This window comes from Dromaius novaehollandiae, chromosome 4, assembly GCF_036370855.1.
Source record: "Dromaius novaehollandiae isolate bDroNov1 chromosome 4, bDroNov1.hap1, whole genome shotgun sequence".
Taxonomy (NCBI): Eukaryota; Metazoa; Chordata; class Aves; order Casuariiformes; family Dromaiidae; genus Dromaius; species Dromaius novaehollandiae.
This window is the reverse complement of record NC_088101.1, coordinates 87,421,002-87,439,924: the sequence shown is the minus strand read 5'-3', so window position 1 is coordinate 87,439,924 and position 18,923 is coordinate 87,421,002. Positions and strand designations below refer to the sequence as shown.

General features: G+C 53.3%; 1 protein-coding gene across 10 annotated transcripts in view; it reads left to right on the top strand.

The window, feature by feature from the left end:
* Positions 1 to 18,923, top strand: part of DYSF (dysferlin) — a 119,004-nt gene that overhangs the window by 50,013 nt on the left and 50,068 nt on the right. For 8 of the 10 annotated variants that reach the window (XM_064511681.1, XM_064511688.1, XM_064511684.1 and 5 more), the window contains 8 exons: positions 1,761 to 1,942; positions 2,800 to 2,940; positions 3,987 to 4,016; positions 4,816 to 4,845; positions 8,335 to 8,436; positions 9,206 to 9,367; positions 9,933 to 10,098; positions 10,670 to 10,743. In XM_064511681.1, the coding sequence (XP_064367751.1) occupies positions 1,761 to 1,942; positions 2,800 to 2,940; positions 3,987 to 4,016; positions 4,816 to 4,845; positions 8,335 to 8,436; positions 9,206 to 9,367; positions 9,933 to 10,098; positions 10,670 to 10,743 (887 nt within the window). The remainder of the gene's footprint in view (positions 1 to 1,760; positions 1,943 to 2,799; positions 2,941 to 3,986; positions 4,017 to 4,815; positions 4,846 to 8,334; positions 8,437 to 9,205; positions 9,368 to 9,932; positions 10,099 to 10,669; positions 10,744 to 18,923) is intronic. The other 2 variants (XM_064511680.1, XM_064511682.1) reach the window with 2 other exon arrangements.

Genomic DNA, 18,923 nt, shown 5'->3' with positions numbered 1-18,923 from the left:
CACCTTCCCCAGGCTCTGCTCTTCGCAGCAGGACGTGATCTGAAGTCCCTGCTCACCCACGTGGCTGTGTAGTGCCGGTATCTCATGCATCTCCTCAGGAAGGCCGTTTGCATCGTGGACACAGTTTGTGCTCTCTGCTGTGTTGGAAGACGGCTGCGTTACCACCGCTGAAACACTCATCATGGTAAAGTCGTCTTTTGGAAAGCCAGGAGGGAACGTTGTGGCCGGTTAAGCTGACCTTCCACCTTGCTCTTGGGTCAGTCACCGAGGCTGCAAGCCGATGCCTGAGGCACTAAGCACATCTTCAGCCAAGAGATGAGCCATTTGTACAGCCTCGCTCCTGGTGTGCAGGGTGGGGAGTCATGAGGATAAAACAGCAAGACAGGACAAGTTGGCCAGTGAGGAAACCTGTAACGTTACAGCATTGAAGTGCTGGGAGATGTGGCTGGGGCAGGTCACGGCGTCTCCACCAACTGGAGATATACCCCGACGAGAGGGATAGGGCTGCTCTGGTTACTATGGTCTCACTGGATTTCCAAAGGGTTTCCTTCATCAAAGGTTTCTAAGGAAAGGAAGCAGCCTTGAGCCTTTGCATGGAGAAGTAGCTGAAGCTGTGTGGGCTGTTGTGGTTGTCTTGTCCCCAAAAAGCTGGAATGAGCAGAGGTCTGGAATGGTTCTGTACGAGGAATAGCTCAGTAGGCTGAGACTCTTCACCTTGAAAAACAGGTGATTTAGGGACGGCTTGATAGAAACCTGCAGAGCTCTAAGTGTGTTGGTGCAGATGGCTTGGGTGGGCTGTTCCTTCTCTCTCCTAATCCAAGAGCTGGGGAGCCTTGGAGGAAAATAGCAGGAGACAGGTCCAGCACGAACATAAGGAGATGATTTTTCATGCAGCTTTGAATCCTCACCAAGGACATGGTGGGGGGGTTCAAGGGAGACAGGACAAGTCCATGGAAAACAAACCTCTAGAGGGGGTTACTAAGCTTATAGACATCACATCTAGCTCAGGAAGTACCAGTGCTGAAAATAGCTGGTGTATCAGAGAGCCTGTCCTTATTCTCTTCCCTGGCTTTTCCTTATGGCCACGGTTGGAGACAGAGCCATGGGGAAATGGACTGTGGAGATGACCCACTACCCTCCTTCCACTTACATTCCTGTGTCACTGTCTGTTGGGGTAACGTAGCAGAGCTGTTCCCCTCTTGGACCGTGCAGGAGGCTTAAATGAGCTCCTGAGGACCCTGCCAGCCCCAGTTCCTATGGGATTCAAAACTACCGCTTCACACCCAGAGCCCAGGGCTGCTCCCTTGAGACCTGGGTGCATGCTGCCCCCCCCATTTCATCCCCAGATCTCAAAGCCTCTTACGGACACTTTCATCCTCAGCATTTTCTGTCTCAGGAGACTGAATTACTTGGAATAAATGGGGAGTTTCCCAGATCTGTGTTGATGGCAGAGCTGATGACAGCGTGTCTTTACATGTGTCTTTACTCCAAGTTATCTGCTGACCCGTTGGGCCCCTCAGTAGTTCCAGTGGCCAAGGACCTTGGGAAGATGCTTGGCTTCCAAAGGAGATGGTTATTTCAGTTGGAGTTGCCTGGGACACGATGGGAATGCGGTTGCTGTTTCTAAAGGACCTGCAGCTCCCTCAGCCTGTTCACTGCCTTCCCTGCAGTCTGTTGGCCCTTGTAGGACTGTTATTTGCTTTCTCCTTAGGCTGGTAGCTCTAATTCATCCCTAACACTTTGTCTAACATCTCTTGCAGATCCTTATGCCATTGTCTCCTTTCTCCACCAAAGCCAGAAGACGGTGGTGATCAAGAACACCCTGAACCCCACCTGGGACCAGACACTCATCTTCTATGAGATAGAGATCTTTGGGGACCCCCAGAACGTGTCTGAGTCCCCTCCCAACATTGTGGTGGAAATATATGACCACGACACCTACGTAAGTGTGTCGGCGTGAGCCGGACCCTTGGAGTGTGAGTGTGCCGAAGGCAGACGTGATAAATGCGGAAGCTGTAACTTCAGCGTATGGCTCTGCCACTGATGTCCTTGATGGCCATGCTTTAGTTACCAAAGCTGTGTCTGCGTCATATTTTGCAGAGCGGTCAAATTGACTGTATTTCTTTGAGGAGAGAAGTCAGGACAAGTTTTAGAGCAGTCATGGATGTAGGGGAAGCAGACACTGTTATTTGCGCAGCTGCCCAAAGGCATCCAAAGTGCCTTGTAGTGATGTCATTTGGAGGGGGGGAGATGAGCTAATCCTGGATCCTTGTTAGAAAAGCTTGACTATTGCCTGTCACAAGAGCAGAAAGGATTTCAGGGCTTGTTAGAGCACTCCGCTGTGCTCCTGTGATGGAGCCCATGGCTGTTAGCTTGTCCAGCCCAGGCGTCTGGCTCCCAACTCCTTCTGCCTTCCCTGTCCAAAAGATGCCAGAAGAAAGCAGCAAATGCAGCTGAGAAGCCAGTTTCAGCCCAGTGAACTGGTCTCTTAAGAGCTGCTGATACTTAATGCTTTACTCAGAGCTCCTGTTCTGGGAAGCTGTGTGAAACCATAGAAATCTCATCTTCTATTGAAGCAAAATGCACAAAAAAAAAAAAAAGAGAGTGCCTTTCTAGCCCTAGCAGTTACAGGAAAAAACTTGAAAATCTGAGTCTGTAAAGGCGTCAAAATCATCTTTTCTTTGAACTGATCATATAATGGTTTCAGACACTGAACCTGAGCTTTGGCTGAGTTACACAGATGGGGTGAACTCCTCCGGGGCGGTCAGAAACCCCCCTGTGCTTGCAACCCCCTCTCAGGGTGCGGACGAGTTCATGGGACGCTGCATTTGCAAGCCCAGCCTGGTGCGCTCGCCGAGGCTCTCCTGGTTTCCAGTCATCAAGGCGAACAGAAATGTCGGTGAGCTGCTTGCTGCCTTCGAGCTGATTCAGAGGGAGAAGGTGAGCTCCTCGTCCCGCCTGCGGCTGCGGGGCTGGGTTCTTCTCGGGGTCCCTCAGCACCCAGCAGGATCGTACCGTTGCTGGGTGCTGTGTTATGCCTGGCTGGACTCAGCTTGCTGGAGCAGCTCTCCGGTTGCCTGTCCTTGCTTTCGCCGGGGAAGGCTGCTCCGAGGAGACACGGCTGCGGCGTTTGGCGCAGGCTGCGGCAGCTGGGTGCTGGGAGGCATCTCGCAGCGGTAGCGGGACGAGGCTCGGTGCGAAGCAAAGCCGCGGTGGCGGGGCTGCTCGTCAGGGAGGTGCCGCTTGCGGCTTTGCCAGCCTGGCAGGGCTCAGTGCTTAGCTCAGAGCCTTGGCACCTTCGCGCTGTGCAGAGAGCCCGGCACATTCGGCCCTGAATCGCTGCCCTTTGCTCAGAGCACAGAATTAATTTCCGGAGGGGATTTATGAGAGCTCGAGCAGGCGGTTACTTCTGTAGCACACGGCTGAACTCAGCGCTGGCTATTCATGCAACGAGGCACAGGGGAGCGGGGCTGTGCCTGGGAGCCGGCCCGGGCAGGAGAGGCTCCTCTTCGTACCCCGTGTGCTCTCGTTGGCTTCCCACCCTCGCTGTCTGCGTGCACGCACACGTTTTTCACCTCTGGGTTTTCCACTGGCCGCAGGGGCTGGCTGCTGCCCAGATTTGCCTCCATGCGTGGAGTCGAGGGCTAATCCTCCTCCTCCCAGTTCTCCCTCCCAGCTCCGAGGTGCTAATGGGGAAGGAGGGTCGCGCAGCTCCTCCGGCGCTGCGTGTCTCCGCTCTGCTCCCGCGAGGATGCTCCCCGTAGCGCACGATGCTCCTGAGGGGGGGTCAGAGCTGCTGCCAGGGACAGGGAGGGATGAGCCTTTCCGCATGTCCACGAGGCTGCTGCGCGGTGGTCAGGGAAGGAGCCGTCCTGCAAAGCAGCAGGCCTGGCTGTTGCACAGTTTGGGGGGCGGCTGCGGCCAGCGGGTCCCCTGCAGATGCTGGTGGAGAGTGCAAACTAAAAGTGTGTGTTTGTTCCCCGCAGCCGGCCATCCATCACATCCCTGGCTTCGAGGTAATGCCGTCCTCCTGTCTGCAGTGCTCTTGGCCCTTCATACCATCCCCTCCAGCCCCGGCCTGCAGAGCTGCTGAGTCCCAGCTCCGACAAGTGCTCTGCACAGCTTCCCACGTGGATCCCATCCGTAGCCCTGCTTGTGCTTCCACTTCCCGGAGGCAGTTTGTGCGTCCGCTCTTAGGACAGGGCAGTCCCCAGGCAGAGAGGCCGATTTCCTCTGGCGGACAGTAAAGAGAGCTGGAGTGACTGAGGCATCTCATTTTTAACCCCTAAGACAGGGCAAGTGAAACCCACTCCAGATATCGTCCTTGGGCACGTTTCCTACCCTGAAGCCCTGCTGAGCAAAGGCATTATTTGACACTGAAGTTAACGGTACTGATTTCTTGTCAAATGGTGGAGCTTGTGCCCTTCCTAGAGGGGAGGCAGGAACTTGGAAGTGTCCTTGAAGGTTGCGAGAAACCCTCCTGACATGGAGCAAACCAGGCATGCACAAAATCTGGTGCTCTCCTGCCTTGCGTGCGCTGGTCTCAGCTCCTTCCCTTTGCAGAGGGAAGGGTGGGAGAAGTTTGGTCTGGAGTGCATGAAGGACAGCGAGGAGTGAGCAGAGCTTGTGCACAGAAGATATGGCATGTTTTTATCTGTGTGTGTCCTCAGCCAGACTTCAGATGTGGTCAGGAGCTAATTCCACTCCCCCCCCCCCCCCAGCTTTTTTCTATCGTTATCTGTGGCATTTGCAAGCCTTAGGGTGGGCTCTGGGCGCAAGCTGGTCTAATTCTGTACTTTCCCTCTCTTCTCCAAGCAGAGTGAGCTGTCTGCCAGTCTGGATGAGGTGAGTCTATGAGATTTAGCTGTCTCTTCATCGGGGATGTAGTTAAAATTGTGCCCCCCAGGGTAGCCACTTCTTTTTGGATGAGTCAATCAATAGCATCAGGATTTTAGTAACCCTAAGGATCACCAAAAGGATGGGGTACCTGGGCTCTGTGCTTGACCCCGTCAATGTTCCTGGTATCAGGGCATGTAGGGTAACATTTAACCCAGGTGCAATGTATGTGCATGAGATCTGTTAGTGTTTAACCCCTGCAAACAAAGCATGCAGTAACTGAGGAACTGCACCGGCCTTGGCTAGAGCTCTGCTCCAGCTAAAATCCCCCTCTGATAAGAAGGTGGCTGGTCCAGGCGGTGTGGAAATCACAGGGTGGTTGTATCTGGAGAGCACTCCGGGCTGTGGGGTTTGTGATGGGGGTTTTGGCTATGCGGCTTGACCGATCCCCTAGTTTGGCCTTCTGCAGGAAGGCCCCTGACTGGTGCCTGGCTTCCTACTGCTGAGACGCAGAGCTTGACTTTCTGCTTTGAACCCTTGTCACTCCAGGGAGTAGTTTCAGTGTGTTTCAGTTGCAAAGCCCAAACCTTGCAACTTTTCATGGGAATTCGGTAGTGTTTGATTCAGAAAAACATATGTGGTGGAGCGTTTCAGTTACCCTGAACGAAATACCTTCCTCAGGGTCCCAAGCCGCTGGCTTGGGCTGCTGGTCAGACTTGCTGCCCAGGCCCTGCACTGCCTGCAGAGCTGATTGCCAGCTGGACGGGCTGGTGTCAGGGTAGGCTGGTGTCTTGGAGAGCCTGAAGCAGGGAGCTGAGTGAGGGGCATGGTCGTTGGGGTGTTGTGGTGACACAACAGGGCTCAGTTATCCCCAAAGCCTGGGAGATGAGCTATGAGAGACCTGGGGCACGTGTACAGCCTGGCCACATTTCCATGAAAGGATGGGTGGGATAAATGTATTTTTACAGAATGGGTTTCTTCCACCCAAAAAGCCATTCCTGACGGGGGAAATGCTGCTTTCTTTAGCATAAAATCTGCCCTCTGCTGACCCCGTTCTCTGCCTTTGGGAAGGGTGTGGGAGGGCTCATCTGTGTGCTCTGCATGGGCTGAGACAGTAACCATCTCTGCTTTTTCTCCTCCCTTTCTTGCCACTGCCATTTCTGGAATGGGCCCTCCACAGCTCTGCACCCCTGCCTTGTTCTCCGAGGGGCTCCTCCAATGGGTACTTCCATGTTCAGACACTTGACTCTCCTCTCTTGCTCCACCTTTGCCCTGGATTCAAGCAAAATCCCAACAGATTCTCCAAGAGACCAGCTCCTTGAGATGTGGCCTGGCCTGGACCACCTGCCCTGCAGGAACCCCATCCAGACCAACCCACTGGGGTTGCGTGTTAAGAATACGCTGGCCTGAAGTCTCCAGTGCCCTTAGCTGTAAATAACAAACCCCGCGGAAAATCAGACTCGTGCTGTTGGTGATGCATCTGAACGATTGGGCTGGCACCAGACTTTCTTCTACTACATTTTGGTCTGGTGTAAATAGAAGTAGTCTTTTGGGGCTAGATCCCCTCCAAGCATTTATGTTGAAGCCTCCCGTGAAATGGCATGGCCCAGCTGTGCCACGTGGGAGACACTTCCAGCCCCTCTCTCAACCAGCCAAATCTGTGTTGAGTTTCGCTCATCTTTCTTCCATCCCTGTATGAAAGTCAGGGTTGGACTAGATCATCTTCAGGGTTCCCTTGTGTGCTGATCCCCCCGAGTTGTCCTCATTCAAACCACCCCAGCCTGCCAGAAGGCCCCACATGCCTTTTCATGGACTTCTCTTCCTTCCAATCTGCTGAGTAGTGTCTGAGTTGAGAGCTGTCTGGGATTTGCTTGTTCCCCACTACCATGCCGTACCCTCCAAGTTGTCTCCCTTCACCTGCCTCATCCCCAGGACTCGCTGATCATTTCTCTCCCAGTACGGTGAAACATTTCATGCTTGTTCATGCAGCTGAGATTCGGGAAAACCAGTGTAAAGCAACTAGGAGAACAGCAGGGATGGAAAAGGACTTAAAATGGGCTAGCGCTGGTCGAAGGCGTTGCAGTGTTAGGAGCCAGGCATGCGCTGGTCGGCTTGCAAAGCTGCTGTCGAACACGGGAGGGATGGGGGTAGCCAGGACCCCTCCCTGCAAGGCAGCCTGCCCTTTTACACTACGGGTTTGCCAGAGAATGGACTGATTGAATTGATCTTTAGTCCAATGACGATGAGGAAATGCAACACATCATTTGCACCGGTGAAGGTTTAGGTGCCCTGTTAGGGGAAAAGCTACCCAAATGCTATGGAGGGTGAAGCTGGGGAGGCCACAGAGTTTCCATTAGGGGCCTTTTTGGGAACGGACTGCACAGATGCCCCACACCTCTCCCCTGTGTCCTTCGTGAGGCCCTGATCTGCCAGATAACCTTCCCTCTCCCCATCAGCGCTATCCATCGCGGCACGTGCCCCCCAGTCCCCTGCGGTGTCATTGCGAACACGCGGGCAGCCTCGGTGGGGCTCCGTACCCCACGTTTACTGGCTGCCCTGCACGGGAACCCAGTTAGCCAGAGCCTTCAGCTAACAAGCAGCTTGAGTCAGCAGCCACCAGCAATTGCCAATGAAAATTAGAGCTTAGAGTCTAGTGTATCTAACATGCCACCATGAAAAATCCCTTTGTAGTGCATTTGTATACATATAAACCTGAACCAATCCTATACTTGAAATATATACACCCACTTAATTTAATGCAATAATACTCGAGCCTGAAAAGAATGCTCGTCTCCTAAATTGGTTCCAACTGCCCTTGGTTGAGGGATGCATTTTTAGAGGTTTTGTTCTCATTCCTGCTTTTTCGGTGACTCTGAACTCAATGATCAAGGTCAAGAGGAGCCCAAATGCTGGAAGGGCTCAGAGCCGTTCCTTTGAGAGCAAAAGTGGAAGTCTGGCTCCTCTGTTTTCTCCTCCATGAGAGGAAAATTTTGAATCCCTCACCTGTCATGCAGATTTAGTCTCACCCTGAAGGAAATCTCCTTGTCTACACTGTGTGCAGACAGCTCTATGCAAGCAATATCCCGTGGCCTGCAGCTTGGCAGCTGCTGGGTGAGACTGAAGCTGAGCTCTTGGATGCAGCTAATGAGCAGTGGCCACCTTCCTGCTGCCAGGCGGGATGTGCCCTGTGCCCCCAGCCTTGTCCCCGTCACCGTGTCTGATGTCCCTCGGGAGCGGGTCACAGCATCCTGCTCCGTATGCAATGCCGGGAGTTGCATTTCACTAACGCTAACTCAGCTGCTACTACTGCTTCATCCCCTCTGTTCATTCCTTTCCCCAAACTATTTCGTAGTGGTCCCACGTGCAAGAGATGCTGTCTAGGTGCTCTTTGGGGAGGAGATGAGTTGCACAGAAAGAAGCAGATTCTGGGGGGCGGTGGGCTTGGTGTCACACCTTGGCCTGATCCGATATGCTCTTTGGACATCTGCTCTCCTGCAGTCTGCCGATTCGGACCTGCCGTACCCCCCGCCCCAGCGGGAGCCCAACATTTACATGGTCCCCCAAGGAATCAAACCAGTGCTGCAGCGCACTGCCATCGAGGTGAGTGACGGGGATGGGCACGGGGAGGCTTGCCAGCCTGCAGAATAAAACCAGCCTGCAGAATAAAACCAGCCTGGTGGTGTGGTGCAGACTGTGTGCTGCTAATGTGGGGGGGATGAGGTCCAGAAATAGGATCCAAGCCAGACTTCGCAGATAAATAGTCCAACACAGTGCTGCAAGCTGGTTCTTCACATGCAGATATCAGCCCTCAAATACCTCTTTAAACTATTGTAACAGAGCAAGCTTTGCTCTAGGATTGCGCTGCCTGGAAAACCCACAATTCCCTGCTGGATAGAGTTGCCTCACTGGACCAGTAGTTTCCCTTTTATCTTCTGATCCTAGCACACAGCTGTCACTGGCTCCTATTCTCCACCAGGGCATCCCTCGGTGTATCCAGGGTGTCTTGCTGGGAAAACAAGTCTCACCAAGGCAGGCATTACAGCAGCCAAGTCTTAGGGCAGAGCCTAGCCCAGAGCTGCGCTTGCTTTTCAGACAGACAGTTTTTCTCACAGCTGCGTGATAGTTGCCCAAAACAGAGATGCTTCATTAATAGATAAGCAGTTGTGGATCTGATGTATTGGTGCATGTAGAGAAAGGTTTGCTGTAAGGGCTGGCTTCTCCCAGCAGCAGCTGACCCACATGGGTGATTCAGCTCTCCTTCATGGTGGGCCAACTTCAGGGTTACCTCTGCTGCTGAGGAGCCTGGAGGCAGACCTGGAGGTGTGGGCCTTTAGCTCAATCCTTTCTGCCTGTTTCCTTCACCCTGCAGATCCTGGCCTGGGGGCTGAGGAACCTCAAGAGCTACCAGCTGGCCAGCGTCACGTCGCCCAGCCTGCTCGTGGAGTGCGGAGGCCAGCTCGTGCAGTCCTGTGTCATCAAGAACGTCAAGAAGAACCCCAACTTCGATGTCTGCGTGCTCTTCATGGAAGTGGTGAGGACACTGTGGCCGCGTTGTACTCAGGGTTGTAGCAGAGCTGGTTGGAAGGGACATCTGGGGGTCCCTGGTCCAGCGCTCAGCTCAGAGCGGGACACGGCGGCTGTTCCTTTAGCCACCTGCCCCAGTAGGGATAGAGCAGGGGGAGGCTGCGAAGAGTTCAGAGGTTATGGGGACAGAGAAAAGTTTCCTTTCCTGGTTGATCAGGGCACAGCCAATCTCTCTGAAATGGCCGTGCAGAATATTATCTTCCTCCTCAACCTATTGGCTGAAATAACCCACCTTTTTGGGCGGTGGTATGAGTATGAGGGACGCAAGGGAGAGATGTGGAGCATCTCCAACATCATTTAGGTGCTCAGCACTTCTGATAACCCCTGCTTATCTAGATTCTGAATTTCAGGCTCCTAAATGAGCTGCGGTAGGGGCTTAGGTAGAGCATAGAAAATGCACCCCATGGTGAACCTGGTCCTGTCCTGCTCAGCCTTAGTTCATTCTGGGCAGGTGCAGAGCTGTTGCCCCCAATATCCTGCACGGTTACATGTTCCCTCCCCTCTGCCTGCAGCGTCTACCCAAGGAGAGTCTGTACAGCCCCCCCATCATCGTCAAGGTCATCGACAACAGGCCGTTCGGCCGGAGGCCCGTGGTGGGGCAGTGCACCATCCGCTCGCTGGAGGAATTCTACTGGGATCCCTATGGGGAGGAGATGGGCAGCTCTCAGGAGGAGCCAGGTACGCCGCTGCTGTGAGCACCCACTGCCCCTGCCCCTCTCCGGGAGGAGCTGTGGAGCCCTCTTTGCATTGCACTGGGTGCTGCTGGCTCAGCCCAGCTGGAGCCTGGGGCAAAAGGGCTGGGTGATGCGAAGAAGTTCAGCTCCGGGGTCTGTCGGTGAGCGGGGCTGTCCTGCGGCCGAGCCATCTGGCCCGCGTGAACACGAGCTTTGGCTGTGCAGAGGCTCTGAGCATGGCTGAGACTGCTCCTTCCAGCACTCTGCAAGTGTCATTTGCCCATGGGATGGGCCAGGATGGGTAGGGGGAGCTGGGCCCAGAAAACATCTTCAGATCCACAATTAACTGCGTGTAGACACACTCCTGTGTAGACTGAGCACATCTTTGAGCCTGACCCGCAGTCTGAGGCCGTTGGGTGCCTGATGTGACACCAGCGGACAGAGGTGCAAGCCCAGCTGTCACCCTCCGGTGTGGACCTTTGTAGGAGGGTTGGGACTGTGATCCCAGGTTGGCTTGGCTTTGTGGTCCCCAGTAGCTGGATGTCCATGTGAGCTTGGTACTGCTCTCGTTGCAGATGACGTGAGCCTCACGCCCAAAGATGATGTTCTCATTGACATCGATGACAAAGAGCCTCTTATTCCTGCCCAGGTACGGAAAAAATCACAATGGTGGAAAACAAGGGTTATTTTGCTTGATAGATGAGATACAAGTTTTTCTGATGGGAGGGTTATCTGCTCGTAACCTTGTTTCTGCAGCTCTTGCCTCTGTTTTTACCCCCCTCCACCACAGTGCAACAATCAGCCAGGCACTCATTCATCTTCCTTATGTTTAACCCAAGGTGTCAGATTTGATTTTCTCTGTGTGAGACAGCAGCCTGTCTCCATGCCAGGCTCTTCCCTTCATCCCGTCTTCCTTGCTCTTAAACGTGCGGTTTGGTTTGTAGCTGAAAAAGGTTTGCTCTCCTCCCCTGCGGGCTCTGCTCTGAGATGCTGTCTGTGTCTCTTGGAAACGGTAGTCACAGACTAGCAGTAAGCTAGTGCTTCCTTAGCACGAAGGAAGGTGAACCGATACTGCCAGATGGGACAGTTTGCCCAAGGTCATGCTGGAAGGCGATGGCAAACATTGCCCAAATCTCGATCGCTACCAAAACCGCGAAGCCAGTTCTCCTTTCCCCAGTTTTACTCCTTGTTCGCAGGATGCTTTGCCACTTTCTGAGCCACTTGCTGTTTTCAGCAGCTCCAGTTGCTTTCCCAGGTGCGCGATGGGGACTGTGGTTGCCCAGTGTCCTGTGGCTGTGGGAATGGGACATGCTTAGCAGAGCTGAGGAAGGAGGGATGTGTTGCTGCTGTTACAAAAAGGAAGCATATGCCATGAGTTTGGGGGAACTCAGCCAGAATGGGGGCTGTCAGTGTTTCCTGTTTCTGTAGCCCTTTTGGTTTCTTTGCCGGCAGATACGTCCTCTTTGAGGCAGAGACCTCTCAGTGCCAATGTGTGTGTGCATATAATGTGCAGACCTATTGGTAAGCCTGGTTGCTAAGGAGCAGCAGAAAGTGTTGTCAGAGGCATTTGGTGGAGCCTTTCAGAGTCTCCTGGGTTTTTCTTCCCTTCAGTATATTTATTTAACTTATGCCTGTTTTAAAAGCTTTGGGTGCTGCGTGGTGCCTTGAGTTGGAAAAGCCTGAGTTGTCTGTAACAGATCTGCCTCGCGAAGTGTGCCTCTTGTCTTGCCTTTCGTTGCCCGTGGAAGCAAGGTGTATAATTAATTTGGGCTTCCTCTGCTTCTGCTTTTTATTCATCTTGCCTTAGTGGCATTTCCATGCTTCTAATTGTGAGGACTTCGTTGATGGCTCCATGCCATCCAACATTGGTGACTGTGTCACCACTCTGACTGGGATCCCGGTACCAGACCCTCCCCGTGAGATTAGTCCTGGCTCAGATTTGGAGCTGGCACCGAGCCTCCATCTTTACTTGCATCTCCCATGCTAACTTGTGTGCTTTGCATCATGCAAAGCTCCCCAGCTGCTGGACAGGCATTGCTTAAGGAGGAGGATATATCACACGCTGCAACCTCTGCCCAGTTCAAGTGTCCCAGGCTTTGGGCTAAGAAAAATCAAGATTTTGCCCAGTTTTTGGCAAAAACTATGCGAATGGGACTCCAGCCTGTTGCAGTCTGTCTGCACTTAGCCCTGCTTATTCTTACCTGTCCCGTGGACTGATGAGATCCAGGTTAGCACGTGCAGAGGAGGCCACCCCACAGTCCTCCTAAATCAAAGTGAGCTGGCTTTTTCTCATTCCTCGCCAGCTGTTGGGACATCGATGTGCTCCGCTCCTTTGGAAACCTGGCAGCTCTCATTAGGATGCTTCAGTATCAATTGGGAACTGGACGGTGGAGATTGAAAACATTGTCCTGGGAAGTGTGATTAAAAGGGAAAAGCAACTCAAGACAAAAAGTAGTACTGACAATTTAATTGGCTTTCCATTTGCTTACCATTTGCGAATTTGTCTTAACTATTTACAGTTACATTTCATCTTATATCAGTAAAGTAACTGGAGCATGTCTTCAGGGAACAAAAAGAGAAAAACAACTAAAATTGAATCTTGGAACAGGAGCCCTTACTTTTACGAATAAAAAATCCCTTCTTCTAGTCTAGTGCAGAAAGCACTTGAGAAAAAGCCGGGGTCTCGGTGAAAAACACAGGTACGGAGGATCGGGGTGCTGCAACGAGCTGTCCGATGTTGGGCACGGGCTGTCCCTTTGCAGCAAAAAACGCAATCGATGGGACACAGCACCTCTGCGAAGGCTTTGAGACCTCCTGCCGCAAAAGCTCTGGGTGAGACGGATCCTCAGCAAGCGATCGGGACGCGGAGGGAGACGGCGGCCCGGCTTGCCGCCCCGCTTCCCGCAGCGGGAGGGTGCGGAGGGAGGACGCCCAGCTTGGGGCAGCCCACCGGCCAGCGGCTTTGCGGGGCCTCTCTGCCAGCACTGCTGCTCGCCCGGCACCGGGCGGCGATGAGACCTGACCGATTGCAACGGGTGGATTAGTAACGCGGAGCGAAGGGGACCGGGGAAAGGTCCGGCAGAGCCGTGTTGTTGTTGGCAGGTGCCCTGCGGCTCGAGCCGGGCTATCGGAGCAATTTCCTTCAAGCACGTCCTTCCAAAGCGAAGCCTGAGAAATGATCCGATTAGGGAACGTCGGTTGTTTGCCCGGCCGGGATTTCAGCTGGCTGTTTACCAGCCTCGGCGAGGACGGCATTCGCCCCGGGCGAGCGGAGCGCTCCGGTGCTGGCGGCGGCAGTAGGATGGTGCTGGGGGACGCGGTGCGACCTGGCACAACGCTGGTGCTGGGAAGGCTTCAGCAGCCCTTCTCCCCTTGGAGGTTGTCCCAGTGCTCCGGTGGGATGGGGCCGCCTGCGCCGGGAAAGGGCTTTTCGGCCACCCTCCGGACCCCCAGCAGCCGATGGACTGGTTTTGTACCTGCAACTCCGGCAAACTGGAAGAAGTAATTTCTTAATTTTAAATAGGAAGAAAAATCTACCCAAATTTCATATCAGACGTACCAAAATGTTTGGTTTGCCACAGTATGAAATCTAAAATTTGCAATCTCCCCCCTTTCTTATTTTTTTGTCATCAATTTTTTGTAAAAATATTGCATAGAAAAGTTGAAAACTGCCCTCATAATGACATTGGAAAAAAAAATCCTGCAGCACCTTGGACATAAAATACTGCCCTTTGAAAACATCAGAACTAAACCTTTCCGCACTTCCCCGCAGTCCTATTTTTCTAATGCCAGAACTATTTGTTAAACACAGCTGATTTTATAAAGCGTTTCTTTCCATCTGACCTTTATTTGTCAACATTGTTTTCACCCTCTGATTTTTTTTTACACCTTCTAGTCGCAGGAAGGAGGATGCGGCTCTGGCTTTGATAGTGTCCCACTCGCTCGAGAGCCAGGTTCGCTCCTGCATTTTCTCCCGTGACTTTGGTGGAGATAAGAAGAGGGAAATGTAATTCCTCACTGCGATGTCGAGGGGGCAGATGGCATTTCCCATGCGCTAGGAGCAAAGCCACATGAGAGTTGCTTACCACTGCTGGGCAGAAAAACTGGGAATTGTCCTTCAGTGTTAGCCCTGGAATAGTCCCTTTCTGCAACTTTCTGGCAGAGAAGTTCTGGTCTTGCATAAAGATTATGAGGAACTTCTCAGTGCCGCCTCCCTTCGGCATTTTCCAACACTTTCTTTCCGTTTCCCAATGGAGAAACATATCAGAGCCCAAACTTTCAATCCAAGTTTGCTTTTCATTGCAAAATAATTTCATTTATCCACACGGCCACTGAAAGCTCTGCTGGGTGCCGAGCCCCATGCGTGTGCCGGGCTACCGCTGTGCCACGGGTGCCTCTTGCAGAGTAACGTGGATCCCTCGAGCTGCCCTCCCTGGACCCTGAAGCTTCGCTGAGCATCATTTTGGGTCCTCGCAGAGCAAAGTGCTCAGCGTAGCAGAGGCAAGGTGGTGCTGGGTGTCTGTAGGACCTAGATAGCTGAATGTCTTCGAGCCTCAATCTTCTCCATGGCTCAGTGGGGACAAAAGAGCTGGTGTCCTGCCAAGCCGGACATGCCGTCCTCGTAGACTTGCCGGGAAAGGCCAGAGCATCCAAGGGAAACAGCCTGTTCTCTCCCAGGGAGGAGAGAAGGTCTGAGACTCTTACAGGGAGGTCATCCTTGGGAGACTTCCTGAGCCAATGAGGTCTAAGGAGACCTTGCACTTGGACCAGCGATTCCTAGAGGATGGTGATTCCCCACTGCTTGCCATAACCAAGGAGGGGCTGAGCACACCTCTCCCCGGATTCACACAGTTCGGGCTGAGAGCGTTGCAGCCCAGAGGTGACCTTGCAGGCTCTGCGTGGCCAGGCCCTCACCTGCGAGGAGGAGAGGAGGTTTCCTGCCCATCTGGAGACAGAAGGGGCATTTCTGGAAGATGGCACTCAGCAAGTGGGGCTCCCGTCAGGGAGCAGAGGGTTATCGGCAGCCGGATCCTCGGTGTTTCTGTGCTGGTGTCAAAAAGAAGCGGAGAGGGGATGCTTGTTTCTCAGTGGAGATGAGGACTTGCCACCGCTGCGGAGCAAGGAGAGACGTCCCGGGGCCGGGGTCAGCTGCCTCTTCCCGCAGCTCTGCTTCCTTGCCGTGTCGCTGGAGCTGTGGGCAGCACGTGGCCGGTGTCTCGGTTTTGTGAGAGCTGCTATTCTGAGATGCCTCTGGGCCAGGTATTTTCCAGCCCTTCCTGAATTTAACCTTGTTGATCCCGGTCACCTTCTCTGTCTTGGCACATGCTCCCTGCTGTGGGAAGAGCTGCAGAGTGGGTCGATGCTTGATTTCCAGGAGGCAGGTCCTGGCGTTTGCTGATGAGCATCACCCCTTCCCGGGCGAGCCGCGGGGCCGCGTGTCCGGATAGGTGCGTACATGCAGGAGTTTCCCACGCTGCTTTGCTCTCCCTGCTGTGGAAACACGGAGGTTGTCAGTGCTCTGCGTGGCTGTGGGTGTCACAGGACTTGCATGGGCTTATTAGCCTTGATCATTTTGTTAGGAAATGGGCTCAAACTGGCCTTTGAGGACAGAAGTTATTAATGGTAACACATACGTGTTTATGCAGCTATACCCGTGTATATGCACGTATGTGTGCATACACACAGCTATACAGCATGTCCCCATAAGCCTTTTTACTCTTGGAAACCTCTTTGCATAACCTAAAAAATCCTTCCTTCCCTTGCTTGCCCTCACAAACCCGTGAAAATTAAAACTCTAGTGCAGGAGACCCCCGGCACTGGTTTTGCCTTAGCCCCCCGGCTCAGAGCTGGCAGGAACAGAGGAGGGGCCTCAGCAGCTTTGCAGCAAGTGCTTTATTCCCTGAGACAGTTTTAAGCCTATTCAAAGCATCTGCGAACTCGGATCAAAATTGAGGAGCAGTTTAAACTGGAAATGAAGTGAAGGGAAGGGGCAAGGGAAGCAGGGAAGCCAAAACGTTCTGCTTTAGCGTTCTCAAAGTGAAAGACTGTGACATTTGCTTTCTGAAACAAACATTTCAGAAACAAAACACCCTACAAAGAATTGAGTTATTTAATTTGACCTCATATTCCTTCTTTTCTGTTTGTTTGTTTGTCTTTCCATTTTTTCCCCCATTGTTTGGGGAGGGGAGGAGGAGGGAGCTGGTTCCTGGAAAGCCGGACCAGAATTCCCACCATCTCCCTCCCTCACCTCCAAATTTTGGCCCTGGCTGCTGCTCCTCCCATGTCCCACCACCCAGTACCAGATGCGGGCGAGGGTGACCCACGTGCCAGCAGGACCCGGGCTCCCTCGTTGGGTGCCCTGACACCCTTGCAGCCCTCGGTACCTCCGTCCCCGCTCTGCTCCAACTGGGAGCTGCCCACCAGGACCAGGTTTTGCGGGTGAAGGGAGCGACGTGGCAGCTCCCGAGCTGCACGGGGTGTCCCCGTCGCTGCTTGCTGGGGATGGGCTCGTCCCTGGCCGGGGTCTGCCCCGTGCCCGTGACCGCCGGCTCCGCCGTGCGCTTGGCCAGCGGTGACCTTGGGAGCAGGAGCCGGGGCTGCTCCTGCCCGCGCATGGGTGTGTTTCGCTGTGTCTCCAAGGCCTTCCCCCCGCCTCGCCAAGCCTGGCGTCGGTCCCTTCCCTGCTGGACGGCTGGAACAAAGGAGCGCTCTGTTGTCCTCCTCTGAAAGAGGGAAAACAAACACACACAAAACCCCTCTGCTCCGAGGCTGCCGAGCGTGTTGTCCATCTCGTCCAAGCCGAGTGGGAAGTTCAGGCTGAGGTCTGCTTGGAGCAAGTCCGCGTGCGCATGAACTGGAAGCATCGTGGTTACTGAATAAGAAGAAAAGAAGCACCTAAAACTCACAGAAAAGATATTTTTCTGTATAACAGCTCTCTGACACTCTTACAGGTCTCCTGGGCCATGCCTTTCCAGTTAGCTCGTCTGGGAGATGCACAGAGGAAGGTTTCACAGAGGCTAAGCCTGCACGACTGGCTGTCGTATTTTCTGGACGAGCCCGTAGTCCCACCTGCCCAGCACCCAGAACTGTTTCTTGTTCTCAGTGGTTTTTTCAGAGTCCTCAACATCAGAGGAAATAGAGCAGGAAGGGCAATCATGAGCTCTGTCTACAGTCCCCAGGGAGCAGCAGACACGTATTTCTCCTGCGCATTGATAAAATAGTCACATATGAATCATCTAACGTCCTAGCCACAAGCCACCAAAAGTCACACTGGCACCTTAATGGTAACTGAGCCCTGGGAAATCTTTCCTCTGTGAAACAGTTGTAAATTTGATGTTTTCTTGATGTCTTCTGTTGACGCAAGCTCTGCTGCATTTCCAGTTTGGTGGGAAGGCGGCTCTTGGCTCTGCTGGTAGAGCTGGTGGGCAGCAGACCAGGAAGCACTCAGCAAAAGCAGGATATGCAATAAACAGCCAAACTGTTAGGAAACGGGTCAAAAGCAGTACCCAGTTCTTAATCCGCCTCTTACTGCCTTGGCAGCTGTTCAACGTGGAGCCTCTAGGATGGGTCCTGAATGGCCTCAGATGCTCTGAAGACTGGATCTGACCCAGCTTTCAGGTCTCTGGAAATCACACAAGCAGCAAGGTCGGCTGTTTGGAGTCATGGTAGTGTCAGCCAGTTAAAGCAGCCAGCAAAGGGCCATCCTCGACCCAAGCTGCTCTTCTGCCCGGCAGCGGGGCTGCTGCTCGCCACACGCTGCGATGGGCTCTGGTCTGCTGCTGAATCTGGAGATGCGCTTGAGCCTGGGAGCATGGGGAGGGACGTCTGTCAGGGCTGGCTTGACGTTCAAAATCAGCTACTTTCTTGTGGGAACTTCTCATTTCTCTCCCTTCCGCGTCTTGAAGGAAACGTGCCGTTCAGCCCTTTCCGCTCGTATGAGATTTGAGCTGAGCTGCAGCTCGCTGCCCAGGGAGGAGGGAAGGTGATGGCAGCTCTTGGTTTGCCAAGGACAAGCTGCACTTATGCTCAGTGTTTTGTTTGTAACAGACTTTCATCCTGAGTTTCCTAATCTCTTTATGTTAAAAACACCCCGGGTTAGATCCTTCCTTGGCTTCTGCAATGAACTTGGCTCGCTGCATTTGCAGGCCCTCGGTGTCCACAGGATGAGATGTTGCATTGGGAGACATTAATGATGATGTGCTTAGCCTTGTCTGATGGCTCCTCCATGACATGGAATTTTCCTACCATTTCTAGCTGTAGGACTCCCATAATTCCCCCACCCAGCTTGTGGGTGGTTTCAGCACAGATGAAGTCCATGGAGACTGGGGGACCCGTGACGGAAAACGCCATGCTGTTCGAGCACGACATTACAGATTGCGTGTTCAGTGCCCTGCAAGCTGGATGCCAATAAGGACTCCTGGGTCTTTAGCCAAACCAACCCTCTAACTTAAAAATTGCTCAAAATCCTGCTAGGGAGAGCAGTCTGCGTTGGGCTCAGATGCACGCTGAGGTCCTGGAGATGGTAACCGCTGCCTGCCGAGTTGGACCTGTGCTGCTGTGGTGGTGCTGGGTAGGGTGGGCTATCACTATTTGAGCCCAAGGGCATACCCTCACCAACTGAGGGCAAAACTGGACTTTTTTCACCTTCCAGCCAAGGACCGGTCAAGGTTACGGTTGCAGGGACACGGCTGAGGGAGTGACACGGTTAGATTTTGATCACGTGCCTAAACCCTGCATCTCTCAAGCTGTTGATTCATGGCCAAACTAGGACTAAATTCACTTTAAAAAAAGAGAAGAAAAAAAAAAGAGACATCAATTTTCTTTAAGCTT